At 43.8% G+C, this 25,576-nt stretch overlaps 1 protein-coding gene across 1 annotated transcript in view; it reads right to left on the reverse strand.

The window, feature by feature from the left end:
* The window catches only part of ADAMTS2 (ADAM metallopeptidase with thrombospondin type 1 motif 2), a 244,417-nt gene that overhangs the window by 141,550 nt on the left and 77,291 nt on the right, over nucleotides 1–25,576 (reverse strand). Inside the window, exon 3 of the mRNA XM_059712896.1 lies at nucleotides 7,701–7,857. Coding sequence (XP_059568879.1) covers nucleotides 7,701–7,857 — 157 coding nt within the window. The remainder of the gene's footprint in view (nucleotides 1–7,700; nucleotides 7,858–25,576) is intronic.

Genomic DNA, 25,576 nt, shown 5'->3' on the forward strand with positions numbered 1-25,576 from the left:
ATGAACAAAATTAAATCCTTGAGTTTTCACATGTCATCATTATATTAGTGATAGTCTTTATCTCACAGGTAAAGAACATTTGAACATAAGGATAGGATATGTCAGAGTCAGAAAAAAGAAGTAACACAGTAAGTACATTTCCAAAGTGCTACTGTGTACAACTGTTTTTACCACTGTCAAGCATTTACAAATGACATTACAAATGCCACATCTTTCAAAAAAATAAAAATATTTAAAGATACCCACTGTGTTGCTGATTTTAAGTCCAAAGATAACAAACTTCTTATATCCATGTAAGTATTAAGAAACATACAAGCAACAGGAAATGCAGGATTTATTCCTGCCACAGTTTAACAATTTACCTCTGACAAAAACCAGGACATGAAAGTACTTCGGCCTCTTTACAAAAAAAAAAAAAAAGTCCATATTTTGGTCAAATAAAATGAGCTTCTACAGTACTAACAAACTGCTTGAACTTAGAAGATTATTGCTCATCTAAAACATGAGGCTTTAATTTCTCCAGTATATTAATAATCGCTCTGTGAGAGAAAGTAAAGGGAGAAAATGGGTTGAAACACTGTACTCTTTAGCCCATTGTCTTCTTGCCAAAAAACAGATGATCCTGCCAAAACCAAAACTCAGTAATTTAAGTTGCTGGAAACTAATCTTTATGTTTTCCTAATACTCTGATAGTGTTTTGTTTAAACTCAGAAGAAAATCTAAAATTTCCTGTAATCAGATACATCTTTGCCATTCTCTTCACATCTGCTCTCTCCCAGAGCGTTTCATGTCTTAAAAAGCAACACGTCTGCAAAACCTTCATATATGAAGACAAATACCCTGATAGACTCCATGCTCAGGGGTCTGATGTTCTTAGCAGATGGAATAAAGTTCCCATTTCCCTTGCTATAAAGACAAAAGAGATGGGGGAGTATAGATGCAAACGTTAGAAAACACTGCTCTCAAGCTCACCTTACAGAATCTGGTGGAGATCATAATGCAAAATTCATGACCAAGGCCGAACAAATGTGACTTCTCCTTTTATATGTGATTTCTGCGGACACCAGAAACAAGACACCAAATGACACTGCTACCCAAACCCTGCTCCTGGCATCTCCCATTCCCTGCAGTTCTCTTCCGCGGGTGTCCCGGACGGTTGGACCCAGATCTATGGCAGCACCAAAACTGCCTGCGTGAGGAGCCAGGCTCAGCTGGGGACAGCAGCAGCAGTGGCAGGTCTGTTCCCCTCCCTGTGACTGCTCCCAGGTTGGTGGGAAACACCTGGCGGGGACTGGGCAGGAAGGGGAAACTGCCACTACTGCTGTCTCCAGCCAAGCCCAGCTCCCCACATAGCCTGACTGGCAGCTCTGGCGCTCCCTCCGTCTCTGGTCCTCTGGGGGTCACAGCAGAAGCAGGCAGGAGAGGGCAGGAATGGCCCGGAGGTGTCTTACCTGATTCAGGGACTTTAAAAAAGCCCCTGGCTGCTGCTCCCACAGTATGGTCCAAAAGAGGAGTGCGAGCACGTCACTGCATCCCCTCTGGATGCACCCCTGCCAGGGTCGGGAGCATTGAGAAAGAGGAATTAAATATACAACCCCAAGAATTCAAAAATCATGAGTCACGTCCCCTCCCCAAGTCATGAGTTTGGCTTAAATCAAGAGATTAAAAAAAGTAAAAACATCTGTTTGCGGTTTCTGAGCCTTTGGGATCATATTTATGATCTTTTCTATGCAGCTATCATAGAAACTTTCTTTTTTCACATGGAAGCTGAAATTCTCACATTCACATGACTTGTAAAACTTGGGCTTTTAAAAAACTCACCAAGTACCATTCGACTTTCAACAAAACTCAGAGATTTGGCAACAATGAAGTCACCTCCAGCAGTGGATTTTTTCAAGGAGTACAGCATACAGAAAACACTAGTGAATGTTTCTTTAAAGCTGGTCCATTGCTTTAGGGTTTTCCTGGAAGCACACTACAGCACAGATTTCTAGGCTGACAGTTGACGAAACATTTTGACATATGTTAATCAAGGCTATGTGCTGATCTTCACTTCGAAACTCTGAGCTCGAGTTTGTATGGACTGAAAAGATGTGGAAACCCAATAAAAATATGCAGCTCGAGGAGAAGAGAAACAATCTGTAAAAAAAGCAAACTGAAAAACTAAATAAAATTTGCTCTGTAAACCTGTTCCTTAAAGCAAATCACTTTGGTAAGATAGTCAGGCAAGCAGGAAAAATGTCCACGGCAGTTCAGTTTGAACGGACTGCCTAGAAACAAGTGGAGTCCAGGGACATGTCCAGGATCAAAAGATCTGCATGGCTGAGTTTTTAAGGCCAGGGATCTCCCTTTCTTCACCTACTCAATCAGCTGACCCTGGCACCCTCTCTTCTACCTGCAATTACCACCTGGGGAACAAGATGCAATGACCCCCTGGAAGATGCAGAAGCTCTATGGCCTTTGAAATCTTCAAGAAAAAGCAGGAGAGGGCTCAGATGCTCCCAGAACATATGGAGCCCTTTCAGCCTCCGAAGTTTGAAGGACTTACAGCAGCAGGGCCTGATGTGTCTTTGCCAGCCCGTTGCTTGTGAAGGCTGGGGGCATGCAGGCCTTCCGTTTCCCCTGAGCGATACTGAAAGGACCAAGGAGCCTCTGAGAGAAAGAAAGAGAAAGGGGGAAAAATAGGAAGAGGGAGAGTGAAAAAGCCCACTGGCTTACCCATCATGGAGAAGACGATAGTTAGAGGTCCTGGGACGAGGCAGGGCACACTGGTTTGTTTCCTAAGAAAACAGACACGTTTCACTGGGTCCACTTGGAATTTAGTCTGGTGTGAACCCGAAACGCCACGTGCTGCGCACGGACCGCCCACCCAAAGGTCAAAAGGCAGAATCCAGCAGGTGGATTGGCGCGGGTATGGATGAAAGACTGAACAGACAGGAGTGCCCAGAGAGTGAGTAAAGGCTAGTATTTTCCTTTAAATACTAGCCAGTTCTTTTCTTTATACAGACCTTAAAACCCTGGAAAGACTGGGTGCAGAACTAACAGTTTTCACCTGCATGTCAAGCATGTCAAGCTGCCTCTTTCCAGTAAAGACAGGAAACCAGCTATAAACGGAGAAACCAAATGCAAACCTCTCTAACACAGACTTACATATAGATTTTTTTTTAAAAGAAAAGGGAAATTTATTTTTTAAATTCTTGCAATTTTTCCTTCTTTTTAAACATTTGAAAACTGTCATTTAGTTCAATAGCTGCTCAAAAAAATGGAAGGCAGTTTGCAAACTTTTCAAACTTTTTTCCTTAATTTTTCTGTTCCCATTTCAGATGCAATCGAAACACTGAAATTAGAGGAATTAGAGCCATCTCTGCAAAAACCAGTCAGCAATACCTAAGACTGAGCTCTTTATTGGTTCAAGTAAACTCCCAGTTTCCAAATGATAATGGCTCCCGTTGTCATTAATAATGCTTCCTATCTCTTGCCTGTAGTTTAGCAGTTTACTTATTATTATTATTATTACTACTACTACTACTACTGTCGAAGCAAAGGCAGATGGCAAGAAAGATGTGAGTTCAGAATGCAGAGTATTTGGCCAGGCCACAGAAACTATCAGTTATATAACTGACTGTACCAAGCTGGCCAGAGATGAGCATGAAGTATGGCATGACAAAGTTGGCCATAGTGTATGCTGGGCCCCCTGCAAGAAGTACAGAATACAACTAGGACAGATACTGTAGAGATTCATTTTAAACACATTATGGGATTTTTCAATTGTGACTGTTAGCGAGATAGGCACTTAAGATGAGCTATGTGGGCTATAAAAGAGGAGGAGGGGTGGTGCTTCATCACAGGCTTTTCCTTTCCCTTTGATAGAAATGTCCCATGGAAAAGGCAAGAAAAAAGTAACAAACAGAACTGGTTATGGTAGGAACTGAAGAAAATCCAGGGCATGAAAAGTATAAGCATAATACCAATGGTGCACCAGGATCTCATGACAGGGGTATCATAACAGCACTGCTCTAGAAACCAGCTCTATTGTAAGAGACCATAGGACCTTCTAAGAGCAACATTAATAGGTACCTCTAAAACCCTAAGAAAGGTGATAACATTTTAAAATCACCATTGCCTTGGTTTAAGTTAGATTCACATTAGCTCCTGTGTTCTCCGAGATGCCAGGAGGCAGTGAGATAAACTGCTGCTACTAATCCCTATAATAACTTGGCAGCACCCAACAGCCCCTATCATAAACCAAGACTCCCATGTGGTAGGCACTGTACTAACACTGAAATGTAATGTGCTTTCATTCACAGACTCTGAATGACGTTGCCCTGATCCGTGACTCTAAACAGCATGACACCTTCCACTCAGCAAGATGGGACTAAGATTACTCTCCAGACATGTTGGGTTGTATCAGTCAACAACCACCCACAACCAGCATCTTGCATTGTTCTTGAAGACTTTCCACACAGCCAACCCCGTCCATCACTCATCCACATTGGTCTGCAACTCCCGACCATTAAATGTAAAAGAAAACCCAGGTGGAGCTTCACGAAAGCCAACTGGTCCCTATTCATGGAGACTGTTGAACAATCCATTGTTACCATCCCACAGCAAAATGTCCCAGCTGATGAAGCCTATATACATTTCCGTGGTGCCTTCTATAAAGCGACACAATCCTCTGTACCCAAAGGATTTTACCCCCTGTATGCTCCTTGCTTGGATGGAGAGTGTGCTGCTCTACCAGATGAGTATGAAAAATCTGGTGATCCAGATATCGCAGATCACCTTCTTGAATCACCAGATGCTGCTCGTCAGAACCGCTGGGAGAACTCATCTTCATGAGCTAATTTCTGCCACTCCACTTACAGGAGCTGGGGCCTCATTTGCCGCCTGGGAGCAGCTCAATATTCCCAACCCAAACTCGATCATCTGTGTTGGCCAATGCTGTTGCTAGCCACCTCCTGAAAGTGGCAAGTACCCCCATAACAAAACTATTTTGAGCAAGGAATACATGAAGAACGGCATCATTTCCATCGAAATGTTCAGAACCCAGATCCTCCACAAACCTTTTCACCAAAAGAACTCAATGCTGTGCTGTGCAAATTAAAATCTGGCACCACAACTGGCTATGACAGCATGCACTCCGTTTCTGAAACATCTTGGTCCTCGAGCTCATAATTGGCCTCGACTCTTCTTCAACTGTATTATGCATGGAGGATGAATTCCATCGACATCGTCCTGAGCAAAAATCATCGGCCTATTCAAGCCTGGCAAAGACCCACAATCAGCAGCAAGTTATCAACCAATCTTCCTCCTGAGTATCTGCTACAAGACACTTGAGAGACTATTTCTGCAATATATTTCTCCAGTAATTGATTTTTCCCTAAGCCCAGACGAAATGGGATTCCACCATGGCCAGAGCGCACGCAACCAATTTCTAGCCTTAACCACCTTCAGTGATAACAGCTTTCAGAAAAACTGAAGACTGGTGATGTCTTCCTCGATTTAACACCAGCATATGATACTGTCTGGCATACCAGACATCTGGCAAAAACATCAGGAATTCTGCCACATTGGGCTGCTTGTCTAGTCAAACTATTACTAAGTTGTCAACGCTTTCAAGTCTACCTGGCCAACCGAACTAGCTCTTGGAGACATCAAACCAATGACCTGCCTCCGGGATCAGTACATCATTTCTGACCCTACAATTAGTCAACCAGGATTTAGCTGGCCATGCCGTTATTGGGCACTTCTCAACCGTTTTCAAACTGGACAGGGTCACTGTGCCTGAACCCTATACCAATGGGGCCTTCGCAATGACAACGAATGCACTTATGGACAAGTTCAAACCATGCCCCACATTGTTGACTCGTGTCCATTTAACATGCTACCCGGTGGCCTTCAAGCTCTTCACACTGGTGATGACATCACTGTAAGATGGCTGAAATAATATGCCGAAACCGCATAGACTAAATAAATAAATTCATCGGCTAGTACTAGGGCTGCAGCACAATCGCCGTTTCAGCTGATGTTACTGGTCGGCCGTGCGCCATAGTTTGCTGCAGTAGCGTTATGTTTCAGATTGCTCCAGGAGAGAAAGCAATGGTCTAGGTCTTAACATTTTATTGAGGTGTTTTGAGATATTAGTGCCAGGGGTCTTCTTTTAGCAGGAACAGCGTGCCAATAATTTCAGTCAAGTTGCCCAAACTGAAATATGATTTGTGCCACTCTGTATATCAGACTCCTACTTCTGAGGAATTTTTACCATCTAAAAACAAAAATACTGCCATAAGGTGTGAATAAAATTAAGTCTCTTTTGTTTAAAAAGAAACTGAGCAACTCCGAGCTATTTCCCAACATTGCACTAAGTTTATAAACACTCACAATACAGCAGCTTCCATCACATGACTCCAGGAGCAGGGACTTAAGCTCCTGCCAACTGTGCCTGCAGCTACGTCAGGCTCTGCTTTGAAGTGTATTTTGACCTCCACTACAAAGGACCTCTTTGGACATGGCAAAACACATAGTAATTTGTCAAATCTGGGATGAGTGAAATCTCATGTTGGTATCTGATGTGGGCAGAGCTTAGCTACAGTACACACCACTAATGTTTCGTTTTCAGTTTGAACCTTGAGTAATTTATATGATTAACTTTTCCAAAAATCCTCTTGCCTGGTCTCTGTGACGATGAATAGTTCTCATGGGTTTCTATGAGTATGCTTTATTTCTGCCACTGAAACGGTAGGAAGTTACAACAGGTGCAACAATATGGTTTGAAATGGTTAATGAAATAGCACAAAATTACAGGGACCTTGAGGATGATGGGGGTGGCGGGGGAAGTCTTTTGCTGATGATAATCAAACACCCAACACTGTATTTAATTAAATAGTTTTGCAATAAATTAATCAGCAGAGTACTAAATTGCGTTCAAATTATTAGCAATAAATGAATTTACGATGTGGAACAACAGACACGGGGTCAAAATGTGGCAATTCTCCCAAACAACCCAGTCAATAACAGGGTTACTATTAGCATGGGATCACTCATAAGACTTTTATCCTTTGGTAACTCAGGTGAAAGGCAGCAGGCACAAGTCACAGCAGAGGCAGGCAATACTCCCAGTAAGACACAGACAGTGGAAGCTTTTTGGCAGCTTTTGTGACTCCTGTTAATGCAAGGCTGCCCATAGCAGACTGAGTTACGGGCACGCTGTTCTGTGGCAGCTCCACATCTATACCTGAAAATACAGCAACTCATTTTCCTTTTGGGAATAAGAAGGTGTCAGCACAAAGCCCAGGCACCACGTCCTTACCGCAGCCTTCCAAGTGGGCCATTGCAGAGCCAGTGTGAGCATCATTTCCCCAGTTTGTGCCTATCTTCAATATTGCTGCTCTGTCTGCTTTTACATGGGGCTTAAAGACTCAGAGTGGCTTGTGCTGGCCATTTCACACAAATAAAATATTGTCTGTTTCTGTGTATTAAAAGGAACAAAGAGCCTGGTAAGTGTTCTGGAAGCTGCAATGCTTTTTTTAATCCAGCCCAAACTTTCAGCTACTCCCGCGCCCTTCCACAAACCAAGAAAAGGGTATTGCCACGCTCAAGGACAAAAAAATCCAGAAGTAGTAAAGCGCATTGGCAGTGTATTGGTTACATGCCTTCAGCTATGCTTTATACATCAGCTGTCATTAGCATCTCAGTCTTACCTTTATGCTGAATATCAGTGTTCTCACTGGGAAGCGGCCTCTTGGCAGTTGTTCTGCGATACACCACATGCGTTCTGCCGCCTTCCTCCTCCTCCTGAGTCCCCTTCTCTAGAGGTTCAATGAAGAACTCGTCCTTGTCTGTGCGAATCATGCCAGCCTAGAGTGACAGAGCAGAGATCGAACATTTCACGTTATGGTGCATGCAGCAGACACTGTGAGTAAACAGTTACAATATGCTTAAGCACACTTTAGCGCTCTCCAGAGAGCGGTTAGAAAGCAGGGAGTAAGCGAGGTGAATTCTTTATTAGAGCAAAATGAAGCATCAGTTCCTCAACTTGACAAGGAAGGACAAAGGTAAAATACTAGACCGAAGGGATTTCTAATAGAATCTAATTGGCAAGGTTTGGGACTAGAATATGTATGTGGAAATGAACTCTCAATCAGAAGCCAACTATAACAAAATGGTTAAGACAATCTTAGTCATTTGTCAGCACAAACTGCCGTAGAGTTTATACAAATACCTACTGCTGTTAAAGAAAGGATTGATTCAGCGTCATGAGCTGGTCCTGATGCACAGTTCCATGGTGCAAAAGTACAAAGCCAGCCTCTTTCTGCTCATGGCAAGACAATGAAGTGCTCAGCTTCATATGATGGCTTTGCAATTTTTCTTATATTCAACATGCCAAAGAAACATGACCACGGCACCATACTGGCACAAAACCCCTCTTAGCCCATTAGACTGTTAAATCACAATTACGAGTAATCAATTTCTAAGGGAGAAAGGTTTAAAAATTGAGGTTAGACCAAATATGCTGGTATGACAAGAAAATGAAAGCTTCATTCCTCTATGAAACATCAAAAGAAGTCTTACACAATGTTCTCAGCATGTCCACTGCTAACTAAAGAAGCGTGTAATTCATTAAGCAGAAAGAAACAAGCTACAAATAAAAAAACCCCTTCTATCATTTTCAGCTGGGTGGAACCATTTCTAGCTCTTTAGCTCAAGCATGTGTGTTGTTTCGCAGCACTGGCCCTGCTGCAGGAGGTTAGGATAGTCAACAGCTGGCTTGCATAACCGCCTTTCTTTGATTTTCCTGGGTGTGCATTTGCTCAGCTACATTTGAGAACTTAAAACTAATGAACTCTAGCTTTATAAAAGGAAAGCCTGAACATGAAACGCAGCAAACGAAATTCTTGAAAACACGACAAGGAGACAGAAGTTGGCTACACAACCAACATTGTTTAATCTGTCAATCGTTGACTTAAGAGTCAAGCGTGGTTGTCTATCCAGTCGTTAGACTTACTGCACGTGCAACTCAGTATTTCTGTGCCTTTAAACCATATTTTTGTCTACTTGGGAATCCAAGTTGTCTATAGACCATAGTGCTAGAAGGAGCGCCAATTCTCTTTCCTCTGAAGTCAATGTTCAATTTCCCAACATCCTCACTTTGGCACAAGAGATTTCCCAACCTGTGCTGTATCTTGGCTTTAGTACAAGTATACTGAAATATTTTTTTCTACAAACAGCAAACTACTTTTACCACTGCTATAAATACAGCCTGCTCTTTGGTTTCCCTCTTGGAAAAATGTCAGGTTCATTTGTCATGTCTTAACATACATTAGGCAAGATTTCCAGTTGCAGATTTTATATCTATAATGTATACAAAAAGAGATTGAAAGGGAAGGATTAAAGAAACAAAATTATATTTAAGCAGTTTAGACTGTTACCAGGCTGCCTATCAGAGAGCAAACTGAATTTGAAATCTTGCGATTCTTTTCATCTAATTTAGATTCGACATCAGACACAAGGAAGGTGAAACAGGCTCAGCAGTCAGAGGAAGCAAAGAAAACGAAGAAAATAAGCACTGAACCGAGTAGGCTGCAAGTAAAAGGGAATGTGTAAAAAGAAATTTTCAAAATGAATGTTCCTTCTTTTTTAAACTATACACATGCCCAGAGCTAAATGTTCAAATCTTTGCATATGATATGCACAACTACAGATGGAGAAGGGAGCAAGTATTTGCAGGCTCAGACAGAGGTGCAGAATAGCATATTTAAACCAAGTACAAACGTGCATATGGCTTGGCTGCCATGGGATATATGCAAGCAATTCGTGTATACGTAGTTAAATAGTACAGAATGCATGTATTTGTAAGTCAGTTATGCCCACCATTAACTAAGCAAGTTATGCTGGGTCTTAATAATTCATGTGGAGTTTACAATACAGAGTCCACCTCATGGCATTAGGGAAAATGCCACTGCTGTCCTGTTGCCAATAAGGCATAGCAAAGTCAATTTAGAGGGGTCTAAACTGCCTCACCCAAGGAATAGAAGGAAGCAGCGCTTGAAATCACCAGCTGAACAGAACTGACGGAAGTACAAACCTGTGATCTCTTGAAAGAGAAAAAGGAGTTTGTTTAGCCTGAATCAAGCCTCATGTCTGCTGGAGAAAAGGCAGGCATTACCCTGGCCAGGCAATAGGCCAGGCAAGATCGAGAGAACCCCTAATATGGGAATTTCAGAGAACCAGTATGAACTGGGGCTGGCATTCGATCACAAAGGTGGTGAGGAAGGGGTCCAGAGCGCCCGCTACACAACTGTCTTTTCTGTTCCAGTTCCTTCAAGCAGGGCTGGATTAACGCACAGGCAAACTAGACACAGGACTAAGTGAAGAAGGGGCCCAGTTGCACTTATTTTATATATAATAATTATTGAATGAAAAAGTACTATAAATATACAGTATAAAGTAGGGGCCCATGAGTTTATTTCCCTAGGGCACACCAAAGGGTTAATCCAGTTCTGCCTTCAGGTATATCACCAGGATGCATCAGCGTGTCTCAAGTCTCCTCCCCGCTCCCTTGGACAACATCCCTCACATTGGAGAACCAGGTCTCCCTCCTACCGAGAGAGGAAGCAGCGCGTCCTGGAACAACCTGGCCACGGCACATAGGGGAGAAGGGGAAACAAGGCCACCAAAGTCCCATGCGGCACCAGAGCAGTGTGACCCATGTCTGTTGAGGTTGGGGAATCAAGATTTTCTGACAAAAGCTGTAAGGGTTTGAGCTTTTGGTTTCATAGACAAGGGAAAGTTTTAAAAAATCTCTGGAGAGTTGCTGGTTTTCCCCCAGGGGAAACAAAAGCAGGATGGGCCCTTGGACTTTATCAGCTGAAAATGGTAGAAGGTCATCATCAACCTTTTGACCACAGGAGAGTGGCCACGTTAATAGACGAAGAGCTCCCAAGCAGCGCTCTTGCTATTCCGCCCATTGGTTCAACTTCAGTCCACATCCAGGACGGTTGCACGCACAATGCCCCCAGTTTACTATGATTTACTCCAGGAAAATGCTGGTTAATTCAGGACCAGATGTGGAACTCAGCCTCCGCCATCGAAACAATGTTAAAAGCTGGTAGAAATGCTGAGCTGACTCTTCTCTCCCCCACCCTGCTCCTTTCTCTTGGGACATTTATATTCAAACTGAAGGGGGATGCAGGGAAAGGATATTGCTAAAACTTCCCTGCCAGGAGCGATTTATCCCCTGACTTATAAAAATACTAAAAAAAAAGAAAAAGCATGTGCCTTTGGAATGTGCCAAAGTGTATCAAATGGCCCGTTCTTTGCAAATATTTCCCCAGGTAGGATGCCCCCGGGCCCTTCTGCCAAAGGCTTCCCATCCCGCCTGCAAATTACTCAAGTCAAGCACCGCTTAGTACTCATTAATATGCATTAAAGAGCACAGGAGAAGGAGGTACTTAATCACAAGGAAACTGCACTTTGGAGAATCAAAACCCCTGCTCAGCTTAGCGAGTGAGTTATTTGGGAATCCAAGTCGCCCAGTGGAAGTGTGACAAGGAAAGTGGGGGGAAGGGATGGTGGAATCATTCTAGCCAATTAGTAACACGGATGGGTCCCTAATGAATCTACTACGACATGTGGGGCTAAAGGATGCAGGGGCTGTCAAGCTTACTAACATTGATACTCAAGGTTTGGGGTGTGAAGCTCCACTGCACCTCCCTGACACTTGCCAGCAGGAGCCGACAAGTCTCTGAAGGACCACAGGGCTGTGAGGGTCTCCCATTCTGCCGGCATCCTGGGCCCTTCTCCACCCAGCTCCCCAGCTGCACTAAAGCATTTCCCACGTCCCATCCCTTGGGCAGCACCTGCCGGTCTCCTCTCTCCTCCCTGCAGCCAGCGGCAGGCTTTGATTACAGGGGCCTATCTACATCATGAACTAGCCCACAGCTTGTCCAGACGTGGCACTGTTATACACGCACCACGTCCCAAAGCAGAAGCTGCAGTCACACGTCCCTACAGATGGGCTAATGACCATCATGCTGGGCCTGGCAGCGGCTCCCTCATGCTCTGCACAGGCTACTTTCTGAATCAGCCTGGATGTAACACATCACAAATGCATCTGCACTGCTTCCAGTTCTGGAGAATACAGCAAGCAGTGCCATGAGTTTCTTAGGGCACTGCAAGTCTGCAGCAGTCATGCCTTGAGAGCCAGTCTCCCCACCCCCCAAAGCTCCTCCATCAGGCAACACCAAAACCACCTGACTGCTTTCTGCCAGCCACACTGCAGCCAGCGCCAAATTAGCACCTGATGAAGGCCATCCCTCTGTCCTATACATTAAATTGCATTTTGCAAAGCACCTTAACTTGGATCTCACTCCTGGTTCTTCCCCCCATATTTTGTATTGGAGTTGGAAGGTTGTCTGCAGAATGCAATTTACTGTCTGAAACCAAGGACCTCATGTATAATTTAATTCGGGACTTGGCAGAAAAACTCAAGCCTAGCACTTTGCGACTGCACTGTTTTTCCCTGGGAAGGGAGAAGATAGAGCAAAACTGGGTTTATAACAGTAAACAGGTTGCAATCTTAAGGGGCTAGAATACACACATGTATACATATATACACATACACGTGTATACACACACACACATATATATACATTATATATACATATATATACACACACACACGCACGCACGCACACAAAGCAAGTTGTTCTCCAGATTTTATTAGCCATGGTTATAACAAATGCCTAAGATTATTAGCAATGTGAGGGAACTTGTATAAAGCGATGTTGCTCTTTTTTTCCCCATTTACATACTACAGGAGAGCAGGGCAAATGCATGACTGGCAAGTATTCACCAAGTTTCCAAGGAGTGTCAATGTAATTTCACTCTAAAAACGTTAACGTACAAATCGCTGGTGAGAGTATGAGTGACTGGCTTAGATCAGAAGTTGTAAAGGAAGTAAACAGACTTTCCTGTTATACAGTGAGGAAGAAAAGAAAGAAGGAAGGAAGATAAACTGTTTTTTTATACTTGGAGTGTCCCACAGACCATATCCATGCATAGACAGACAGAAATGCAAGCTATAGTTGAAATAATACCGTATTTTCTCGCTCACCATGCACCCCCAAATAAAACACACACACTGTTTTGGGAAGGCAGAATAAAGGAAATGAGATTTTTCCCGTCACAGCTGAATGCTGGCTGCAGGGGATCCTGACGGCAGCAGCTGTGGCTAGGACAGCTTTAACGCTTAGCCAGAGCTGTCCCTAGGGGTGTGCGGGGCCGGCAACGCTTGGCGGCAGCAGAGCCAGCGGTGCTCGGCAGCGGCAACGCGTGGCGGCCGTGGCGGGGCCTATGCAGCACTGACGGGGGGGCCCCCCAAAGTGCAGGGCCCAGGGCAGTCACCCTGATTCACTCCCCCCAGGGACGGCCCTGACTGTAGCGCTGCCCTGATGGGTGAGCTTACTTCCTCCCTCCCTGAGGCTAGCAGAGGGAAAAATCTGGCAGCCATCTTGCAACAATGCTTCCATGCTTCTGTTCTAGTGAAGAAAAATCAGCCTGCTTAAGACACACACCCCAATTTTGGAGGGCTGATGTGAGGGGGGAAGGTGCATGCATTTTGCATGTAAATACGGCATAAGATCTCATGATAGCCAAGTTCTTTTCACATCTATGCAGCAGCCAGCAAAATTAAATTGGAGGCAATCGGGTCCAACAGACTGTGTGTGGAGCAAAAATCCAGAAAGTGAGTATCATCTACCAGTGACATCTCTGAGCCAGATTTCTGAAAGTGGCCGTGCCAGGCAGGTCTGTTGTGTCCGAGGTTTACAAGCACTCCAGGAGATGCTTCTGCCGCAACCTTTACCCTGGGGTTTTCTGCAAAAGTAACACCGCTGGCCCCATGCACCAGGACAGGACCTGCTCCCTGTCCTCCATAGAGGACCTGGGTTTGGGACAACTGCCCAGCTCTCCTAGTTTCCTCAGCCACCATAACACACTCTCACATTTAGAAGGTATTCTTTAAAAGTTTAATTTGGCAGCAAAACTGCTTCACATATTTAGACTCTACAGCAATCTCCACGTTTTACAGCTTTAGCTCCTCGAGCTAATTAAATGTCTCCATGGCTCTGCACTCAGTGAGTGACTTAATTGTCTCCTCATTCACATTCATATCACAGCTTCATGTTCCAGGCCACAACAAAGTAAACCCGCCTTGCTACTGCTCCGGCTTCTCCTTCAAGGCTCCAGAGTTGGACCCATCCTATGGCCTCAAGTTTAATTAAGGTTCATTTTTTATATTGTTAGCACAAGCTTATAGAGAGTTTTCTTATTCCTGCAAAAGACAGATTGATGATGGGAAGGAAGATTACATTTTTTTGTAAATGCAACTTTCTGATGGATCAATCAGTCAAACACTTCTGATTAGTTACTGGCAATTGCTTAATTAAAAGAACAGCTAACAAAAAAAGCATTTTGGAAATATCTTAAGATAACACTTTAGCTGAGCAAAGAAATAGCAAATCTTTGTAACTCTGGAATATGTGATTAAATTCAAATGAAGGTTACTGGCACCATGAGCACAGAGATTACTTGCACACTAACAAAATCCAAAATATACTTCTAAATTTCTGTTAAAATTGCCACGCAATGTAATGACAAGTGATAAAAAAAATATATTGTCTTGTTTTCTGTGCCTTACTGATCACTTCACCAAAGAAACAAAGGAACCCACGGCTTTGCATTTGACTGCTTAGTTACAAAGGAGATTTGTGACACCATGCAAATTTTTGCAAAAGCAAGGTGGCTAGGCAATGCCTTGATGAAGCATACAGAAATCATGTATGTTTGAACGCAAAGACATTTCTTCAAAATATAATAAAGCTGCCACTGATATAGCACCTTTCAACAGCGAATCTCAAAGCACTTTACACATTTTATTTTTATCTATGGATTTTCTGAGGGGCTTAGCACCATGGAAACTTGGCATCTCGCAAACATCAATGGATTTACCTTTACAGCCACCAAGTGAGGTGAAAATATTACTATCCAATTACACAGGAAGGAAACTGAGGCAAGGATATTAAATTACTTGTTCTGCATCGCACAGGAAATCTATGCCAGCACAAGAATAGATTACAGATGTCCTAAATCCATATACATTCTTAACCACAATATCCTCCACTTGGCAAACATAGGGATGTGCCATCATCCTTATTTTACACATGGGGAAACCAAAGCACAGACATTTATCGTGGCCTGTCCAAGCTCACGGTATAGATCAGAGCTGGCACTGGAGTCCAGCTCCCCCAATTCCCAACCACGTGGTGTAGGTATGCAGTTGCCCAGTATCCCTGTTTGTCATTTTGACACATATACCATCTCCCAAATCCTACTTAATCATCTTAATCCTTGCACGTTATTATTTTTAATTAGAAAAATGTGTAAGGGCAGGAACAGACTACCATACATGTTTATTCCTGTTTAGCTTCTTGCATGCTTGAAACCACTATAAAAAGCATCTGATGATTTGCTTTTGGGGTTTTTTTTAAAGATGTCTTGACTTAGAACCATACTAGAAGAAGAACTGTGAGGGATGGTCAATCTATTTTTCTTTTAACCAAATAGAGATACTGAAAGAGTTGCATAAAACATTTGGAACATGTGAGCACATACGGTACTGTAAATTACAGCTGTCCCAGAGCTACAATGGTTTATACAGCCCCCAGCTTGTGTGGCAGGAAGAGGAAAGTTTCTCCTGTATGACTCTGCATGCATGCATTTTTCTTACTGTCAGTTTGAAACTAAACATTTTGCAGTTTCTTTCATGCCTTTTTACAGTTACACAACTCTGTTGCTTCTTTGATAAAGAAGACAAATACATTATATGAAGATGGCCAGCTTGGGGACTTTAGGCAAGAGACCCACCTCTTTGTGCCTCAGTTTACTCACCTGTGGAATGGGCACAACGATACCAACCTCCTTTGTAAAGAACTTTGAGGGGCTGGACTCTCGACCCATTTATATTGTGGTGAGGTTTGTACATAGCTGGAAGTTATACTGGAATCTGGAGCAGACAGACCGACAAATAGCTATTGGGGGGAGCTCCATACAATTAGTTTCTATCACTGCACCTTGTTGTAGCCTCTTTGCCTTGAACAAATGGATAACCTGAGATAAGCTACAGACACACAACACCTAAACTGGTGTAACTTATATCAACACAGTTATATCCCTGATGTTCCCAAAGTAATTCTCCACTGATTCCCTTAGGAAGCTAAGGGTGTTAGTCTGAAGTCAGGCAACAGGGTGTTATCATCGGTGTAGGACCATACCTCCTGCATCCACTTCTCTTCTATACCGGTGTAAATGTGCTGTGTGCCCACGCCCCGAGTCCAGCTGATGAAAAGCACCAGATAAAAGCTAAATCTTTATTATTATTTTCTAACATATTAATCTTCCCTTCCACATTCAGTGTAGTGTGGTACCAAGCAAATGAGGGAGAAATAACATATACCAACAAAGGTTTCTCTGCTGGCCAAGTTCTGTCTTTACCTGCAATTCACCCAGTCAGTCAGGCTAGGAACAGACATTGCATTTGTCCCAGGACAAGTTCTGCCTGCATTTGTCCCAGAACAGAAATGTCCTGGAATTGGCATGGATACATCCACCTTCCAGTTAGGATTTAGTGACCACCTGAATGCATGGCTGCTTTTCTGCCATGGATTCAATGCTGCAATCCCAGGGCACTTAGCGATGACACTAGCACTTCTTATCCTGTGAACCTTTCTAGGGTTTGTTCCAGGACATCTGAACAACTCTTCTGGGATAAAGTGGTTTGTCCCAGGACACAACTGGTATCTGTTTGTAGCCTTACAGTCGGAATCTATTATACCAGTTCCCTAGGACTAGATCCCTGCAACCATGTTTTTGTGCCTTTTGCAACACACCATCATTGCAACTGTAAGACAAGCCACAAGAAGCAGCAAGCAGGAAGCGGCCCTTCAGCTTTGTCCTCAGTAGTTTTTCAAGGACTTGAGCACGGTGGAGTTGGGCTGCACTTAGGGACTGGACAGGTAAAATAAGATCTGGCCTTATGACTAAACAGTCACAAGTCAGCTGACCCAAACTGAAAGTCAGTAGAGCTATGTGAGTTCACATCAGTTGAGAGTTTGGCCCCTCTCTGCATTCTGCATTTACATAGCACTTCGTTTTTTAGCACTTTAAAGCTTTTAATAAAAAGTGATACAAAGAGTGAGGTAGATTAAATATGACTGTCATGCAACTGCTGAGAAGAACGAGGGTATGACCAAAGAAGCACATTACCTAGAGTGCAAAGGGTAAGGACTGTTGGTTGTTCTGCAGTATCTCTACACCTGCCTACCCTATGTATGGTAGGTGAACTGGGGCAAATTACCCTGGATGAAACAGGACCGAATTGCCCCAATTTAGCTTTCATTTATGCAGAATACCTGATGCATGGCAAGTCCTCAACCCCTTTTAAATCACTGTACTTTGTTCATTTGTCCCTACCCAAAGCCATTGGAGCAAAATGCCTTTCTGAAAGCCACAAAGCAACAGAGGCAGATTTCAGAATAGAGCCTAGGTTTCCTGACTTCACGTTGCCTGCTTCGAATCCTAGGACAGCATTATTAAAGTAGCTTTAGATCTCTTTCCTCTTACAAGAAAGCTGCACAGCAAAGTGAATCTCTGAATATAATACTGCTAGTGAATTTCCACATTGGCCTTTCTGGGCAAGTGTAGAACAGGTTCTCTCCATAAGATCAAGTGACTGCGCATAGCTTCTTATTGTGACAGGATCTGAATGTGGGTCGGCAAAACTATCAGCTTCCAATGGGAGGACCCTTGTCTTTTAAGAGTTAAGCTGTAGAAATTTCATCTTGCTATAGATTTTTTGTCAAAGGGGAGCAGTGACTTTAGCAAGAACAGTGTCGTAAGTGGGATATTTTGGCAAGTCTGTAGGTTTGCAGCCCTAAGGTCCATGCAGGGTCCAAATGGAAAAAAGGAAAAGGTTATTAAGTAGCTGTTGAGAATTAAAATGATAAATGTGGTAGATCCTGTGCACTCAAGGGACTGTAGCTTGATTACTGTTGTTGCAAGCTGGGCATAATAATTGCAGTTCTCTGCAACCAAGTTTCTCAATCTTGATCTGTGCTAGAAGAAAAGCATGAATATCAAGTCCATGAATTTGCTAACAGCAAGAGCCTGAGGGACTAACTTTACCCAATTTTCAGTTAAGGAATCATTTGAAGCAAAAGTCTCTGCTATCACTTTCACTACGGCATTGATGAAATTCTACCCTCAGCAACAACCACCAAGAAAAAAGAAAAAACATAAATGGGCACTCTGCTAGAAGAAAACACTTTCCAATCGAAAAAGCTGTCCAACTTCAATTCTCAAATCCAGGCTACAACTACACAATTTTTCTGCTAAGAATACATTGAGTTGGGGTGCAAGCCAGCTCACCACCTACTGCAGTCCGGGGGAGTCACAGGTTCATAGATTTTAAGGTCGCAAGGAACAATTATAGTCACTGCATGTGACCTCCTACATAACACAGGTCACATGCTTTCACCAAGCAATCACTGCAACTCACCCAGCAAGTCTTTCTCCTGGGCTAAGTACAGACAGCCAAAAAGCCAGAGGCAGAATCAATTCAGTCTTTGCAGGTTAGTCTAAAATGCAGAAATTAAACTGAGAAGCAAGTAAACAGACATTCACTTTTGATTCAGGCAATGCAGCCACGCGTGCAGAGGCTCAGGCCAGAAGGCAGGGGGGTGGGGGTGAAGCACACTAGAGCAAGGCTCCCAGCCTGCCAGCCACTGCCGAAGGGAAGGGACTGAAGCTCCAAGGCTTTCCCCCCCTCCCTGCTTCAGGGGAGGGGGCACCCCCTGCTCTCACCTGTGTGCATGCTGCTGTGGGGCTGGAGCTTTTGCAATGTGCCTGTCCCTTTAAGAAGGGGAAAGCTACCATCCAATAACTCCAGGTAACCTGTCTGTATTTTACCAGCTACTTTCTATCACCAGGTCACCATTCCCCCTTTCCCCCCACCTACCTTTCTCGTACCTATTATCTTCCATTCCCTGTGAACCTCACTGCCACACATTTGCATTTTCACAGACCTGCATTTTGCTTGTTGGCTTTTATTCTCCCCAGGAGAGCACGCGAAACCCCAAAGGCTTGCAAAGAACAATATTTCCAACTATTTAGTTGGTCTAATAAAAGATGTCACATCTACTCAACAAACCAAAGCTGCTTCTCGCACTCTACCTCTGTGGGTGGACACAAGGCACTGGGATCTGACTGCTTACTGCCAGTTCAAGTGAGAGTGGAGACAGAGAGCTGAGACAGAACAGGAAAGAGGAAACCTGCTGCAAAAGAGGTGAATGAGGGCAGAGAAAAGAATAAGTAACACCGGAGAAGGGAATTGCTTTGAGGGGAAGAATATTTGAAGGGAAATCCTTTGGCTGGACAGAACAAAAGATACAGTGAACTATTTTCTCTGAATGTGAGCAATGAATCTAACTTGCCACTGTAGCTAGCAGGAGAGTTCACAGTTTGCTGCTGGAGCGGAGAGCCAGGTTTCCCACTCCCACCCCCTCGTCAGCCAGGCCTCTCTGCTCAGGCTGGGGAGCAGAGGGGCAGGGCCATCCCTGCTCCCTGGAACAGACAGCACATCCCAGCCCAGCCCAGCTCAGGGCTGCAAAGCATCCTGGGATGCTGGGGGGCTGTGATTTAACTTGAACCGGGAAGGGGTCTGGGACAGAAGTTTCATAAATCAGTTTGACCTAAATCAGTTAAATCTGATACTACAGTCAATCAGGTTTATCTTAAACCAGTTTCAACCATTCTGAAACTGGTTTATGTGCCCTGAACTTCTGTTCTGTTACAGCTTTAAACTAGTTTCTGATCGCTTAAATCAATTCATGTGTAACTTCTGTCCCTAGCCCTAAACTCGATAAGAGCTGGATCAGACCCCTAATAAATACAAAATACAGCCTAGATATCTGCTTCAGTGAACAAGTTCACAGAACTCATATGCAACAGATATAGGAACTAAATTTAACAAGAACGTCAGCAGAACAGTGCTGGTGTATTCTAGATGCGGAGTCAGCCTGCAACTCTTAGGGTAGGGATCTACAAGTTTGCATGTTGTTAAATAAAATTAATTTGTCAATTTTGCAGCCACAGACATGCACTAGAAAGATCTGTGGACTCATAGGGCCAGATTCTCTGTTGCCCTGAAGCTTGTGAAGTCCGCTGCATCAGTGAGTACAAAATGGGTGTACAATTGGAGGGGTGGTATCTCGTACTCTGTGTGCTTCTGTAAATAACTACACACATCCAGAATCTGGCCAGAGTCTTCATAGGTCATACACAAAGTTATCAACAGCTTAAGATACAGACATCTTCTGTCTCTGTTAGACTGGAAGTCTGGAGTGAGTTGAAACAGCGCTGCAATGTTTTGTACCAATTGGGGCATACTCTTGTCTTAGCCTTCTATTGACTCTCTGTCTTCTATTAATCTTCCCTGTCTTATTCTACAACAAAGATACTTGGTGGGAGTAGAATATTTGGAAAGCAGTTACGCCAAAAAAGATAGTGGAAGCTATTAGACACGAGCTTTCAATTTTATATTGAGTATAGTGCTAGGACCCCAATAGAAGAGGAATGTCAAAGTGCAAGATTCAGAAGACGAGCAAAAATAATTAAGCCCTGGAGGAACAGACTTATTAGGAAAGATTAACTAAAAGAATTAATATGCACAGCTTGTCCAGATGACAGAAAGGGTAGGGAGGCATATGACAGCTCTCCAAGTTTTTGAAGAACAACAAGGAGAGGATGAGAACCGTCAAAGGGTCTGGGATAATGTTATGAAAGGGAGAGAAGGCAAATTCAAGTAGGAATTTTAACATGAAGCGCTCTCACCATTTTCACGCCACTAAAATGAGATGATCACAACAATCCCTTCTTGCCTTAAACTCAAGGATAGTACTTCTCAACCAGAGTACCGCAGCACCCTGGGGTACCCTGAGATCCTTTCAAGGGTGCTGCAGGATGCTGTACAATGTTAGCACCGTCAGGTGCGCAAACATAATCAACCCAGAGAGCACCTCTACACGTGAAGGGAGGCTGTTCTGACACGCTATAATTACAGCACATCAGAGCACTCTTGATTAATCAAGTCTGCTGAAGCATGATAATTACCATGCTCCAGCAAACTCCAGTGAGACATGTATCAGCGTCCCCGCGCTGAAAAATGGTGGTGGGGCGCTTTCAATGAAAGTTCGTTTGACGAGCTTTAGTTCAAATTGTCCCGCCACCATTTTTCAGAGTGGGGACACTGGTACACATGACCCTCTGTGCACTTTTAATTAGCACAGCTCTCAGTGCTATGCTAATTAAAGTACCCCCCGCCCCCGCCTCCCAGAGCACATCTATAAATGCTCAGAGATATCAAATCGGGATCCAGGGTGGTAAAAATATTCTGACTTGCTGCGCTCTTTCTGGGTTCCTTGCAACAGAAGAAATATTCTAGTATTTTTTGGTAGTCAAAACATGAATGAAAATTAAGAGCTGTAATTTTCTGATGGGTGCCTTGAGTTTAATGACAGGTCCCTTGAGTCTGAAAAGGTTAGGGACCCTGCCCTGGGAGGTACTGTGTGTTATCTCCATTCTGGAACGGGCCCCAAACCCCCGCCCTGTTGTCTAGTTGCTGTACAGACAAAGAGAAATATTTTTTTAATGCTATGCTCTACCAAACTTTCTGAGCGGGGAGGAACCTCAATCAAGTAATCTGAAACAAGGCTTCAGGAACAGCACACCACCGTGTAGTAAAAGTTGCTGTATAAAGAGGCACATGGACAGGATGGCCTTCCCCTTGTCCTCACCTTCTCCTGTTCTGCGATTCTTTGCTGTCTGCTCTCTTCCTGATCTTTCTTTTCTCCAGCCCCTCCAAGGCTCCAGCAACTAACAAAATCATGTAAAAACAGGCACTTGGAGAACAAGAAATTTCCAGGGCTGTCTCTGTCTAGTCTTTGTGCTATGGCAACAACAATGAGAGCTTTCACTGCACTTAACACAGTACAAAAGACCGTTAACCATACATGTATGCATACAAAACCCTGAAGAATACAGCTGCAGCCAGATATCAACAGCAAGATGATGTGTAAAGTACAATTTGTCCAAGTGGAAAAGGACAAAGGGTGAAAACACAAAGTATTTCAGGGAAGAGGGTGAACAAAAGTGCTCGGTCTCCACAAAACAAGACTGCCGCACAATTTCTTGACAGATTCAACTGAAAGTTATCATTCGTGGGTTGGGTGTCACACCCCTGGAATTAAATGGGGCATGACAGACCTCACAAAGGGTGGTCCCCTGAAAAGCATGTATAGCAAATAAATTAAAAGAAAATTGTTTGAGCAACTGTTGAGCCACTCAGCATTTACGGGCATCAAGAGAAGTAAAGTTGCATCTTGTATGTTAGGGCAGCAGGATATTCCATGCAACTAGTGTTTAACCCACCATTATCAATCCAGATTCGGATGAGTTTAGAAGGAGGCTACTTTTATTTGGCCCAGATGGATTGTCACCAGACAAGATGTCATGTAAGATCCACCCAGAGGTGACTATTTTACTTTAGTATATTCAGTAACGTGGGCTGTGGTACTGTGAATAGTCCAAACAACTCCTCAGCTCATTTTATACTTATACAGAACTTCTGTATTTCACAGACCCCTGGGCAGGATAACAATATTAGAGCCAAGAAGCTTCTGTTGCCAGAAGACAATTACCGCTGATAGACCTACAAATGAGCAGTAAGTCAGGAAACTGGAACAAAAGAACCACTATGATCAAGAATACCAAAGAGTTACCCATCACTGTCAGAAGAAAAAATGATAGGTCTCCAACAGACAGTAACCAGAAACCTAACCGGGTAACAGGTGCCACCCAGATCAGTCATTCATCGCAGCCACCCCTCAAGATCTTACCTCTGGAAGGAAAATATATCTATACTAAACCAGAGAGGCTCTGGTTCTGCGCTGCTTAAGGGAACCTATGGTGCGAGTGTCTGGATGGGGACATGAATAACACAAGACCAATCAGTCTTTAGCAATGAAAAGCCCAAACAGACTCCAGTGGGGGACCCCCCTCGCTATGGCAAACAAATGACTGCCAAGGAACTCCTGACGCCACAGATGGCCAGGTGATCAGAAACCCACTTGGATGCAGACAAGGCCCAACACTAATAGAGCTGGTAAAAAACGTAAAAACTATTCCAGCAAAAAGGTCATTTTTCACTACACACTGGTGGAATAGAACAGCTCCTACTCACATTTCTTGGTAACATTTTTTTTAGAAAAAATCATGTTTGAAATTTCAAGTCTGCATTTTCCCCTTTATGTGACACAGAATGAAGTAAAATTAATGTGTTCAGAAGTGTGATGGATTTTTTAAATTGTTTTCTTCAAATTTTCCTTACATCTTATAGCTTTGCTTTATTTCTTTTAATTGAAATTTTTAAAAGGCACAGGATAGCAAAAAGAAAAATGGCCTTTTTGCTGTGATGAAACAAAGTTATTTAGGTTAGGATCAGAGCAGAACTTTGGGGAGGGCTAAACAAGGTAGATGAAGGGATAGCACAATGGCAGATCAAATTAAAATGCTGATAAATGCAAAGCAAAGCACAGGGGAGGGGAACATTTAACAACCTCAGGACCTTAACAAGGTTCCAAATGAACTGTAATTAGCTCAGGAAAGGGCCTCAGGTCTGATCCTGCCTGGCAGTCCTTTCCATTTCAATGAAAAATCAGAAAATAGCAAAAGAAACGAAAACCTTTTTGCAAAAGTTTTCACTAAAGGTCAGTTTTCATCTAAAAATGTGTTGAATAAAACATTTTAACCAGCACCAATAGAATGACCTTGGTACTTCTACTTTTGTCATCCAAAACAGTTCTTTGTGCATCTCATCAACTGACTAGTTTTGTTTATTGGTTTAACATGAGGTTTTTGTTGCAATTAAAAGTGGAAACTATGTAACACCACTTATGTCTGCCATGTGACCATGTGCAACTCTGACCCATATGGTCCATCTGAAGCCAACTAGTCTTTCACCAGCACTGCCAAGTATCACCCCATATTTCAACTGGTCTAAAGTTTTATCCAGCTACCTGACCTCCACAGCTGCTGAGTACATCAAATACTAATGAATTTAGACTTATACTCCCTATGGAGGTAAGAAAGCAATGTCCCCATTTTACATTGTGCCAATAACATGCAGAGAAACTGAGCAAGCTGCCCAAGGACAAAGAGAAAAGGGGTGTGCTAAGCGGTCCCTATTTGATTCAGATTCTGCCCGAATCAGGGGCAGTAATTTGATTTGTTGATACGGATCGCTGTTCCCGATTCGATTCGGCCGAATCTGAATCTGAAGATTCGATGCTGATTAGGAGAATCAGAGATTCAGACATAGACACAGCTTTAAATGTTTTTTCTACATACCTCGAGGTACCAGCATGGCTCATGAACACTGTGATGTTAGGGCACATGAAGTGTCCCACAGGAGTGCGGGAGGTCCTCCACGTGCTTGGCAGCAAAACTGGAAATAGACCAGACGTACTTCTGGTCCACTTCCAGGTCTGCCGGGGAGCGCACTGGGGGCCCCAGTCGCCTGCAGGGGGACCCCAGTTGCACCCCCCCCCCCCCAAGACCCAGGAGGTATCAGTCACCAAGCCTGGGGGCACAGCATGCTCCCTGGCAGACCTGGAAGTGCTTCTGGTCCACTTCTGGGTGTCCTGCTGAGCATGGTGGGGAGCCCCCCGCGCTTCTATGGGACGCTTCATCCACCCCAGCATCACAGCACTCACGAGCCCCCACTACCTAGAGGTACGTAGAAAAAGCATTTAAAGCTGTGTCTACGTCCAACTCTCTGAATCTTTCCAAATCTCTCCAAATCGATTCGAAGGGTTCCGATTCGATTCGGAGAGTTTAAAGGGTCCTCCGATTCGATTCAGATTCAGAGATTCAGCCACTGAATTGGGCCAAATCTCCACCGAATCGAATCTGGGACCGAAGCTTCGCACAGCCCTAAAATGAGTGGCAGAGCTGAGGGGACAGTGAAACCAGATTTCCCAAATTCTAGGCCAATGTCAGTGCCTTTCATTAGTGGAACTTCAGCACACTGTCCCGGACTGTGGAGAGCTCCAGCGCTAGATTAACTTCCAGCAGCACTGGGGCTCTCCGCTTACCCTGCGGCCCCCTTAGGACAGGTATTAGAACAGCGCTCGGGCTCTGCTTCTGCTATCTGGCTGTGCGCAGTACTGCTGCTAACAGTCCTTTCTTGTAGCATGCCACTGCCTCAGGGTGACAGCAGAAGAAGAGACCCTATCACACCCATCACCCAAACCCTTTAATTTTACTGTAACTGTACAATTAACACATTTCCTTGAAAGCCAATTAGAATTTCATGGGATGCATCTGAGCTCTGAGGAAGGAAGAATTTCACAAAACTATGAAGACTATTTAAGAAGTTTTCCAGGTTTTAACGCTTTTTGTGGAA

Source organism: Alligator mississippiensis, chromosome 9 (genome assembly GCF_030867095.1).
Source record: "Alligator mississippiensis isolate rAllMis1 chromosome 9, rAllMis1, whole genome shotgun sequence".
Classification (NCBI taxonomy): Eukaryota; Metazoa; Chordata; order Crocodylia; family Alligatoridae; genus Alligator; species Alligator mississippiensis.